Consider the following 12,439-nt stretch of genomic DNA (forward strand, 5'->3'; position numbering starts at 1 on the left):
AAGACTTCGCGGAGCACCAAGTGCTCCGGGGAGCACGATCTGAACACCGCTAGAAGAGGTTGAATAAAAATACTTTGTAGAATTAACTGTCAATGACTGCTTTCATACAAAAAACATGATGTTCAAAATCAACGACTTGTCTAGTCGTCTAGTCTAGAGTCTAGTGCTAGAGATAGTAGAGCCAATCCAAAGTTAGAACTTTTCAAATCCTGGTGATTAAGTCAAGAGATCAATCCATTCATTAGGGTAAACCGACCAGAAGGTGGGTGCCAAACGATGTGCGGAAGTGCCTTAATATGTGTGCAGATGACAGCTATGTCAGTTTTCTGCTGTAATAACTAGAATCCTTCATTCCGAATGACAATATCTCCGAATTAGTTGTTTTTTGGTCATGCACAAATAATGGTACGTTCCAGGGGGAAGGGGGTCGAGACAAGCGTTTGAAGCCTTACCAAATTTTTAGAAGTCTTATACATGAAGCGTAACAAGGGGATCTGAAAAGCTGGCGAACTTTTATAATTTTAATTTGAATTTGATAAATTAGGGCAGATGTACTAGTTTTCGTCACGTTAAGGAAAAGCCTTTTTTACTAGTTGACTCGGCAAAGGGCCCATTCACAAATTTCATAACGCTAAAGGGGGTGGGTGGGTGTCATCGTGATGTTACGGCTCATACAAAATTTATATAATATTCATACAAAAAGTGTTACGAGGGGGTGGGTGGGTGTCGTAAATTGGCGTTATGAAATGTGTGAATAAATCCCAATGTTGTTCTGCGCAAAAATTATCATACTACAATTTGTATGATACAAAACGTCAAATTTAAATTATTATTTTATTCAATATTCCCGGTGGATTTTCACTAAAACTTGAACAGTGCAACAGTGGAAGAATTACTTTAATCCGTTGATGTGCTCTCAAGCCATTTCGTGACAAACAAACACCATTCTATTTTTGGTTATTTAGAAGATATAAGACAATAAATGAATCGAAAGACTTTTGAATCTTGTCAATACGTTAAAAGAAAGCTTTCAATAGATGTGTAGCAAGAAAAATATGAAAATTGGCTATTGTTTTTTGTATTGAAAAAAGGGGTAGCAAATACTGGATCATCACCTTTTTAATTTCGGTTCATGAGTTTGCCACCTACTATGATTTCTTATGGAGGGTGGCGAATTCAGGAATACCATGGCGAACAAGGCGCAGAGGAGAAAAAATTAAACGAATTGGCTTTATTTCTATTATTTTTACAACATTTTTTTATACCTCTGATAATGTTTCCACATCATTTTAAAGCGATTTAATGAAAAAAAAAAATACTAAAATATTTATGCCTATTTGTGTCACAAAACGGTACATAATCTGGGGTGGCGAATACTGAAACTATGGCCAAAACCGGTACACCTTCTCTATATGATAATAATAAGGATGAGAATTGATGATGCTGCTGACTCGAACTCGATACTTCTACGTGAGAGCCTCACGTCGTACCACTGCTTCCAAAGATTACCAGATTTTTGTAACAATGAAAAGATCTTCTTCTTTCTGGCGTTGCGTCCCAACTGGGACAAAGCCTGCTTCTCAGATTAGTGTTCTTATGAGCACTTCCACAGTTATTAACTGAGAGCTTTCTTTGCCAATTGACCATTCTTGCATGTGTATATCGTGTGGCAGGTACGAAGATACTCTATGCCCTGGGAATCGAGAAAATTTCCTTTACGAAAAGATCCTCGACCAGCGGGATTCGAACCCACGACCCTCAGCATGGTCATGCTGAATAGCTGCGCGTTTACCGCTACGGCTATCTAGGCCCCTAGACAATGAAAAGATAACAAGAATGAATTGCAATAAAACTGTTGTTCAATACAGCAGAAATTAAAAGACTTCTGAAAAATCTTGGTTTTAGTATTGCATTAAAATAATAAACTTGAATTTAAAAGACATTTCCAAAAGATAGCTGCAAATGATCTCATTTAAAGCCTGGGACGGGGGGATTTCCTTAGCCTCGTTGTAACGTTCGTTATGTGAAATTTGTCACTGTCATCATGGGAACGTTAAACCAAAATGTATGTATGTGCAAAGGTAGGCAAGTTGAAAAGGTAAAGTAGAAGAACATTTTTTTCTGATAGCATTCATATAGGGAATGTGTACCAGTTATGGCCATAGTGGTTCCCTATTTGGCCATATGCAAAATTCGGTTAACTTTCGAATTTTTAATCTTTTCGAATGTTTTAACATCAAGATATATCCTTTATCTTACTGCTAAAACACAAAAAACTTTTCAAAATGTTGAGACATTCAAGTTATCACGTATGGCGAAATAGGGAACCACTATGGCCATAACTGGTACACCTACCCTATTAGGCTTGTTTCATTTTTCCTACATAAGGTGTCTGCTTCACTATGGATTAGGACTAGCGGTATTGTAATTCTTGAGCACTGTGGTCGTTGGCGATGGCGTTAAGCTTGATTCAGGGCTGGTGCCGAACAAACTGGGGCTGCTTATGCTGAGACTTGGATAAGACTGTATTGGTTGAAAATGGCAACTCTCAGGCAACTGCCGTGGTAAGCTGTTGTTGAAGCAGAAGCCTCTACTTGTTTGTGGTTCCCGGGGGTTGCTTGTGCTGGGGCTGTTTAGGTGCACTGGATGCAGAGGGACCTCGTGGCCGCGAGTATCCCACATTTCGACTGCCTTCTGTTTGTTCTTGCAGCTGGACTGGTGCAGACTGCTGGGTTGGAGATTGTACGGACTGCCCGGTGGGGTAGTTTGATTCATCATATACTTGCTCAGTGGTGTACTGCTGTGTATCATATGGTTGCTGATAATCCTGGTACTGCTGTTGTTGCTCGTAGCCCTGTTGATCGTATGGTTCCTGAGCGTATTGCTGATCTCCATATCCTTCGTACTGGGTTTGGTCATATTGCTGGGATGGGTCGTACTGAGAAGCATCGTATTCGGCATTCTCATCATAGGGCTGTTGGTAGGATTGCTCCATATCTCCCGGTTGTGATGGGTATTGATCGACTGTGGATGGCTGTTCCATGGATTCAGCAAGTCCTGGTTCCTGTGCATATTGACTGGCTGGAGGCTGCTCGGAGTATGTACTAGGTTGAGGTCGAGTCGATTGCCTGGATGCCCGCTCACTGCCAACGATGGATTCTCGTGATAGCCGACCACTACTGCCGGTGCCGTCTGGTTTAGTGGGTGTACTGTCACTTGCTCGGGACATCCGTTCCGCGTCAGTACGTCCAAGCTCCGGCTCCTTTCCTTGCATCTTGGGTGAAGTGCCCTCGTTGGGGATCGATGCTCGCGATAGACGAGATTCGCTTCGTTTTTCATCGACGAAAGTGTTGCCTTTGAGTTCACTGTAGTCATTGACGGAGCTTGTACGGGACAACTCGGCAGTTGGGTGCTGTCGACTACCGGCGTATTGTCTGTCGGATATCTGTGAACCGGGGCGTGAGGTTTTACCACCACTTGTTGACTGAGCGGTTGCAGATGGCTGACTGGAACCATCATCGTTCGGTTGGGCTGTTCTGAGCGATGTATAATGGGCTGTGGTACTACCGGGTCGTGATGAAACCTTGGTGGCTGGAAGATTATTAGATATTACTAAAATTTATCAACAATTTTCGTTAGCCGATACAAATTTGTTTTCGATTTCAAAATGTGTAAATTTGGCAGTATCTATTATTCACTAAGACAGTGAGGGCAGTAGGACAAAAAATCGTAAAAATATTTGTATCGGCCTTATGATTAAATTGCTGTATAATATTACGAAAAAAAAAGAAGTATATAATACTGAGTAAATTTAAAGAAATACAAAAAAAAAGTTCGGATTGACTTTTATCGAGTTTTGTCAATTTAGCTATTTACGTCAGATAGCATGAGGATTTTTTCAGAGATCTCCCCCAGAGTCAGGACGTTTCTCTAAGAATTGTTTAAGTATTTATAAAGTGATTCATCCAAGAACTTCTCCTCCTTATGAGATTTCCAAAGATAATCGTTTGTAGAATTGATGCTAGTATTTAATGGATTTTTCACTGCCATTATTTCAGGCATTCTGACACCAGTACTACCGAAATATTTTTCATTATCAATAAGATAGCTTTGAAAAATCTTTGCAAGGATTCATCCAGAGAATGCTTGATTGCCATTGATAGTTTTTCCAGAGTATTTTTATTTTACCTTGAGTTGCTTCTGCTATCAAATTGAATATTCTTTCTAGAAATAGTTTAAGATTTAAAAATCCCATCATCAGACAAACAGACGTAACGCTTAGACCAAATTTGATTATGAGGACTGTGATGAACTTAATTTGTAAAATTCAAACAATGATAACTTTGAAACCAATGCACGTATTCACTTCAAATTTGTTTCTTTCAATAAGCAATACTCTCCAAAATATGTCAAGCTCTTTCTTGCTGTGTTTATCTGTGGTAATAAATCCAAAAGAGCGTAAAAAAAATTCGCCAAATAGACAGACAATTTTAGAGTTTTAGAGAGAATAAATGGCAAAATACTAAAAAATTGTTGACAGTTTTAATTTAAACTGATAACTTTAAATAAATTCAATTATCAGAAAGGGATACAGTTTCGCTCTTTTTACATTTCGGAGTCCAAACAGGCGTTGAAAAAAAGATTCCTTTGAAAATTTTTAGGCATTTAGAGTTCTCTGTGAAATATGTGGCAAAAACATTAAAAACCACAAGAGCGATAATTTGAAAACCCGAAACATGCAAAAGGAAGAAAGTCTTAAAGTAATAGAAAACATAATTTATTCAAAGGTATTCCGAAAGTTTGTTATTTTAGGATATATTTGATTTTTTTTTGTTGAAAAACTTGGATTATCTTGAAAAGTTAATAAAGACAGTTCATGCTCATAACATGAATGTCTCTATTATTCCACGTTTTTAGCACATTGACAAAGATTACGTAAAGGGAAATCATCAGAAAACTATTAAAAGTTTGGTTGAGTTTTCTTCATTGTTGCTGCAAATTGAACATTACCAATCACAAAACCATGTTGCAATAAAATGGAATAGTAAGGGCCAACTGGAAAGCAATAAAGCTTATTAAAACACTTGTATTTACGGGAATGACTCGGACCCAAAAAAAATTGATATGAAACCTCGTCATCCCGTAGGGCTCAAATAGTGACGTTCTCCATATGTAGTATTGGGAACGTTACAAATGTAACTTGATGTTCTGTGATTTGTCTGCTCGTGTAATAGGCCAGGAGAAGTGGATGAACTTGTCATTAATTTTCCTGTCAATTTTCATACAAAATCTACTTTTTCTCTGCTATAAATTCACTCTGGGTGAACCACTTCCCCTGGCCTATTGTTAGGTTTAACGTACAGGGAAGGTAGCGCTAGTAAAAAAGCGGAAGGCGCTATACGGATTAGTGCTAGAAGGGGTATAATACAGTCAGGTCTCCTGTTAAACGCATTCCTATAACGTGCACTCCTATTACGCTCACTCCTATTAGACACACCAGAACGTTATAGGAGACCCAGGGCTTATGGGATTTCATTACTTTGGGGGTGTTATTGAATATCTCGTATGCCAAAAGAGGTAGCACAGTACTGTCTTCGGCGAAGTTTCAGTGCTAAGTACGATCTACCTTTAGGAGTTGAGGATCATCCTTTTAGTTGAAAACTTGGCCGGTAGGGGTGCTTTTTCTGATTTGCACTATATGAACCATGAGGGATAAGAATGCACAATTTTGTAACATATGATATCTCTAGATCCTGATGTTTTGGAAGGTTGGTGTCTTCGGAAGAGTTGTTCAGTAGCTCAAGGGCTGACATGCGGTGGTCATTATGATACGGAATTACGCCACCAGGCAGCGCTAGTGGGCATGTAATTTTTGTTTTGCGGATAGCTCAGTTGCCTGACCACTTAGAAAGATGGCGTCTTCGGCAAAGTTGCTCAGTACCACAAGGGGTAACATTATTTGAGCCGAAAGTTTCGAAATTTTGCCACTAAGCGGCGCTAGTGAGCAAATAATTTTTGTTTCGCGGATAGCTCAGTTGCCTGACCACTTAGAAAGATGGCGTCTTCGGCAAAGTTGCTCAGTATCACAAGGGGTAACATTATTTGAGCCGAATGTTTCGAAATTTTGCCACTAGGCGGCGCTAGTGAGCAAAGAATTTTTGTTTCGCGGATAGCTCAGTTGCCTGACCACTTAGAAAGATTACGTCTTCGGCAAAGTTGCTCAGTATCACAATGGCAAACATTATTTGAGCCGAAAGTTTCGAAATTTTGCCAGTAGGCGGCGCAAGTGAGCAAAGAATTTTTGTTTTGCGCATAGCTCAGTTGCCTGACCACTTAGAAGGATGACGTCTTCGGCAAAGTTGCTCAGTATCACAAGGGCAAACATTATTTGAGCCGAAAGTTTCGAAATTTTACCACTAGGCGGCGTTAGTGAGCAAAGAATTTTTGTTTCGTGGATAGCTCAGTTGCCTGACCACTTAGAAAGATGGCGTCTTCGGCAAAGTTGCTTAGTATCACAAGCTCGAACATTATTTGAGCCGAAAGTTTCGAAATTGTGCCACTAGGCGGCGCTATTGAGCAAATAATTTTTGTTTCGCGGATAGCTCAGTTGCCTGACCACTTAGAAAGATGGCGTCTTCGGCAAAGTTGCTCAGTATCACAAGGGGTAACATTATTTGAGCCGAAAGTTTCGAAATTTTGCCACTAGGCGGCGCTAGTGAGCAAAGAATTTTTGTTTCGCGGATAGCTCAGTTGCCTGACCACTTAGAAAGATTACGTCTTCGGCAAAGTTGCTCAGTATCACAATGGCAAACATTATTTGAGCCGAAAGTTTCGAAATTTTGCCAGTAGGCGGCGCAAGTGAGCAAAGAATTTTTGTTTTGCGCATAGCTCAGTTGCCTGACCACTTAGAAAGATGGCGTCTTCGGCAAAGTTGCTCAGTACCACAAGGGGTAACATTATTTGAGCCGAAAGTTTCGAAATTTTGCCACTAAGCGGCGCTAGTGAGCAAATAATTTTTGTTTCGCGGATAGCTCAGTTGCCTGACCACTTAGAAAGATGGCGTCTTCGGCAAAGTTGCTCAGTATCACAAGGGGTAACATTATTTGAGCCGAAAGTTTCGAAATTTTGCCACTAGGCGGCGCTAGTGAGCAAAGAATTTTTGTTTCGCGGATAGCTCAGTTGCCTGACCACTTAGAAAGATTACGTCTTCGGCAAAGTTGCTCAGTATCACAATGGCAAACATTATTTGAGCCGAAAGTTTCGAAATTTTGCCAGTAGGCGGCGCAAGTGAGCAAAGAATTTTTGTTTTGCGCATAGCTCAGTTGCCTGACCACTTAGAAAGATGGCGTCTTCGGCAAAGTTGCTCAGTATCACAAGGGCAAACATTATTTGAGCCGAAAGTTTCGAAATTTTACCACTAGGCGGCGTTAGTGAGCAAAGAATTTTTGTTTCGTGGATAGCTCAGTTGCCTGACCACTTAGAAAGATGGCGTCTTCGGCAAAGTTGCTTAGTATCACAAGCTCGAACATTATTTGAGCCGAAAGTTTCGAAATTGTGCCACTAGGCGGCGCTATTGAGCAAATAATTTTTGTTTCGCGGATAGCTCAGTTGCCTGACCACTTAGAAAGATGGCGTCTTCGGCAAAGTTGCTCAGTATCACAAGGGGTAACATTATTTGAGCCGAAAGTTTCGAAATTTTGCCACTAGGCGGCGCTAGTGAGCAAAGAATTTTTGTTTCGCGGATAGCTCAGTTGCCTGACCACTTAGAAAGATTACGTCTTCGGCAAAGTTGCTCAGTATCACAATGGCAAACATTATTTGAGCCGAAAGTTTCGAAATTTTGCCAGTAGGCGGCGCAAGTGAGCAAAGAATTTTTGTTTTGCGCATAGCTCAGTTGCCTGACCACTTAGAAAGATGGCGTCTTCGGCAAAGTTGCTCAGTATCACAAGGGCAAACATTATTTGAGCCGAAAGTTTCGAAATTTTACCACTAGGCGGCGTTAGTGAGCAAAGAATTTTTGTTTCGTGGATAGCTCAGTTGCCTGACCACTTAGAAAGATGGCGTCTTCGGCAAAGTTGCTTAGTATCACAAGCTCGAACATTATTTGAGCCGAAAGTTTCGAAATTGTGCCACTAGGCGGCGCTATTGAGCAAATAATTTTTGTTTCGCGGATAGCTCAGTTGCCTGACCACTTAGAAAGATGGCGTCTTCGGCAAAGTTGTTCAGTATCACAAGGGGTAACATTATTTGAGCCGAAAGTTTCGAAATTTTGCCACTAGGCGGCGCTAGTGAGCAAAGAATTTTTGTTTCGCGGATAGCTCAGTTGCCTGACCACTTAGAAAGATTACGTCTTCGGCAAAGTTGCTCAGTATCACAATGGCAAACATTATTTGAGCCGAAAGTTTCGAAATTTTGCCAGTAGGCGGCGCAAGTGAGCAAAGAATTTTTGTTTTGCGCATAGCTCAGTTGCCTGACCACTTAGAAAGATGGCGTCTTCGGCAAAGTTGCTCAGTACCACAAGGGGTAACATTATTTGAGCCGAAAGTTTCGAAATTTTGCCACTAAGCGGCGCTAGTGAGCAAATAATTTTTGTTTCGCGGATAGCTCAGTTGCCTGACCACTTAGAAAGATGGCGTCTTCGGCAAAGTTGCTCAGTATCACAAGGGGTAACATTATTTGAGCCGAATGTTTCGAAATTTTGCCACTAGGCGGCGCTAGTGAGCAAAGAATTTTTGTTTCGCGGATAGCTCAGTTGCCTGACCACTTAGAAAGATTACGTCTTCGGCAAAGTTGCTCAGTATCACAATGGCAAACATTATTTGAGCCGAAAGTTTCGAAATTTTGCCAGTAGGCGGCGCAAGTGAGCAAAGAATTTTTGTTTTGCGCATAGCTCAGTTGCCTGACCACTTAGAAAGAAGGCGTCTTCGGCAAAGTTGCTCAGTATAACAAGGGCAAACATTATTTGAGCCGAAAGTTTCGAAATTTTACCACTAGGCGGCGTTAGTGAGCAAAGAATTTTTGTTTCGTGGATAGCTCAGTTGCCTGACCACTTAGAAAGATGGCGTCTTCGGCAAAGTTGCTCAGTATCACATGGGCTAACATTATTTGAGCAAAGACTTTCTAGATTTTATATATACGTAGAAATCTGGAGAAAAAGTTTGTTATGTAGGATTGAATTATTTATATGAAAAAGAAGGTTTATATTTTAAAAATATTCAAACAAGAGTGTCGTATAACTAAAGATATAAGGCCAGTTCTAGTTATCTCATTAGGATTGTTAGTGAATGGATTTCCCAATTTATTAGTAATGACTGACATTCAATCCAAACTACATTTCTATCCAATCCATATCTTGGAAAATGTGGAGTTCATGCAATGACGAAATAAAAATAAACATACATATGCTTTCCTTAGGTCATATAAATAGCTACCGATCACACATTTCAGTAGTAAACGGATCCTCACTCTTTCTCATATCAAATAATTGATCAAAAATTCTCCCAATCCGTCGAAAATAATAGGATACTAGCCATACTTTTATCCGATTGTAAAATATAATATTTGTATTTTTCTCTAGGCACTTTTATTTAAACGTGACAATGCGAGGAAAATCGATAGCCCTTATCATAATGAACAACTTTGGTCAGGCTACTGAGCTATCCGCAAAACAAAATTTCTTTCCTCACTAGCGCTGCCTAGTGGCAAAATGTCGAAATTTTCGGCTCAAATAATGTTCGAGCTTGTGATACTGAGCAACTTTGCCGAAGACGCCATCTTTCTAAGTGGTCAGGCAACTGAGCTATCCGCGAAACAAAAATTCTTTGCTCACTAGCGCCGCCTAGTGGCACAATTTCGAAACTTTCGGCTCAAATAATGTTACCCCTTGTGATACAGAGCAACTTTGCCGAAGACGCCATCTTTCTAAGTGGTCAGACAACTGAGCTATCTACGAAACAAAAATTCTTTGCTCACTAGCGCCGCCTAGTGGCAAAATTTCGAAACTTTCGGCTCAAATAATGTTACCCCTTGTGATACTGAGCAACTTTGCCGAAGACGCCATCTTTCTAAGTGGTCAGGCAACTGAGCTATTCGCGAAACAAAAATTCTTTGCTCACTAGCACCGCCTAGTGGCAAAATTTCGAAACATTTGGCTCAAATAATGTTACCCCTTGTGATACTGAGCAACTTTGCCGAAGACGCCATCTTTCTAAGTGTTAAGGCAACTGAGCTATGCGCAAAACAAAAATTCCATGCCCAATAGCACCGCCTGGTGGCGTAATTCCATATCAGAATGACCACCGCATGTCAGCCCTTGAGCTACTGAACAACTCTTCCGAAGACACCAACCTTCCAAAACATCAGGATCTAGAGATATCGTATGTTACACAATTGTGCATTCTTATCCCTCATGGTTCATATAGTGCAAATCAGAAAAAGCGCCCCTATCGGCCAAGTTCTCAACTAAAAGGATGATCCTCAACTCCTAAAGGTAGATCGTACTTAGCACTGAAACTTCGCCCAAGACAGTACTGTGCTATCTCTTTTGGCATACGAGATATTCAACAACACCCCCAAAGTGATGAAATCCCATAAGCCCTGGGTCTCCTATAACGCAGATTCCTATTACGCCCCCCAACCATGTGTCTAATAGGAGATCTGACTGTAAATAGAAAGACGATTTTTAACTCTCAATTTTTTTATATTTCCCAAATCTGGCGCGGTTTGCTACCGCCAATTATAAAATAAGTTCGTCCTCGGACACCCTCTCCACAATGCTGGACCGGATCAAGGCAACCGGAGACGGTCCCTCCCCGGCGCTTTCATCGAGCTTTTCCTCCACTAGTTCCTCGATTAGTTCCTCGGCCCCGGCGTGGAACCGGCGCAACCCGTGCAGGTACCGAACGTTGTTTAAGTAGCTACACTACTTGCTGATTCGTTTGGAAAGACTTTCCCAATCCTGGTTCCGCGTTCTCTCCGACAGCAGTTCGTAGTGAGCTACTATGGTAACACTATTATATTTTTTGTAACACAATTCCAGCAGTGAGTGTCAAAGAGCAGGACAGTCAATTGAGCGCAATGAAAGAGAGTCTCGAGATGAACTAGCCCAGGGCGTAAGTAAAAGTAATTGACAGGATAGTGATCTCAACATAAAGAAATTCTTCTTCGTGATCATAACATTATGTTAATAGAAAAACAAAAAATCTATTGAGATTCTGCTCAGAGGATTCGAATACATTAAAAAGAATTATGTTAATGATTTTAAAAGAAGCCATTTTGTGATGACGCACCAAAAGGCCTTAACGCTCAACGCTCCGTCATCGTAATCATCGTCATCATCGACTTCAAAAACAGTTTTTCTGTTCAAAACTGAAAATTTTTCGACGAAAATGTGTTCACCGTGTTGTGGTTGGAGAATTGAATACAGTGAACACTTTTTCATGTAAATTTTCTTGACTTTGAACGAAAAAACTGCCTTTGAAAATTGCGAAATCGATGACGGATCCTGCCCCCTTAATGAAAATAGACAAAAAATCATACTAAAGTAAGCTCAAACAAACACTGCGGAAAACGTTTTCTTTTTAAGCACCAAAATACCGCTATACTTAACTAAGGGTTTCTACATCCATTGGCGTTTTCGAAAATATCATAGCACGTTTATTTTTGAGATATTGGCTGTTGAAAATGCTAAATTTGATTATTTCAGCCAAATTACATACAAGTTTGCCTTTTTCTATGGCAATTTATGAGCTTAAATGACCACAGAATTCAAACTTCATGTGTATAACAACACTTATCAACGAACTTCATCGCAATTTCGTTATTTTTGGTGGTTTAGAAAAGTATTGTATTTTGCCTTATAAGAGAAATGAAGAATTTCGTATGGATACTGCAAGTATGTTGAAAACTTCGATTATATTGAAATTTAACCGTACAATTTAATTCAAATTATATTTTAAATAAAAGTTAAAGTCCTATTTTGCATGTTTGGTGGATTAGATCATTACCATGTTTCATAAATTTACTTGACATTTTATGTAAACATCAATAAAACCAGCGTTTTATTCAACTTTAGCGACCTGCAGTTCAAAATTGTGACGTGATTGTAAATTTCTGAGAACGACATCAGATTTAGCAATTATTTAGATTTAGAACTAGCCGGATGTGTTAAAATTCACATAAATAAAGACAAAAAAAATACTTTACAAGATTTGCAACGAGTACCAGGACTTTGGATCAACAAACGTAATTAGTATTCTACAGAAGAAAAATAAGTAAGGTTTACACTCATAATTTGGGCTTAATTTCGTCATACAAGTCTAATCATTTGTGTAAATCACAATATTTCAATCGAAATAATGCGTGATGTTCAAACTTCGGCTCTTCTAAGTTTGTGGGCTTACGTAGCTTCTCGAACAAATGAGAAATAGATTAGCATGAA

General features: G+C 39.9%; 1 protein-coding gene across 3 annotated transcripts in view; it reads right to left on the bottom strand.

Annotated features, from left to right (window-relative positions):
* Window positions 1-2,292: 2,292 nt before the first annotated feature.
* Window positions 2,293-12,439, bottom strand: part of LOC5577485 (serologically defined colon cancer antigen 8 homolog) — a 55,153-nt gene continuing 45,006 nt past the window's right edge. For 2 of the 3 annotated variants that reach the window (XM_021851649.1, XM_021851651.1), the window contains exon 11: window positions 2,293-3,591. In XM_021851649.1, the coding sequence (XP_021707341.1) occupies window positions 2,401-3,591 (1,191 nt within the window). In that variant the 3' untranslated portion in view covers window positions 2,293-2,400. The remainder of the gene's footprint in view (window positions 3,592-12,439) is intronic. The other variant, XM_021851650.1, reaches the window with a different exon arrangement.

This window comes from Aedes aegypti, chromosome 3 (genome assembly GCF_002204515.2).
Source record: "Aedes aegypti strain LVP_AGWG chromosome 3, AaegL5.0 Primary Assembly, whole genome shotgun sequence".
NCBI lineage: Eukaryota > Metazoa > Arthropoda > Insecta > Diptera > Culicidae > Aedes > Aedes aegypti.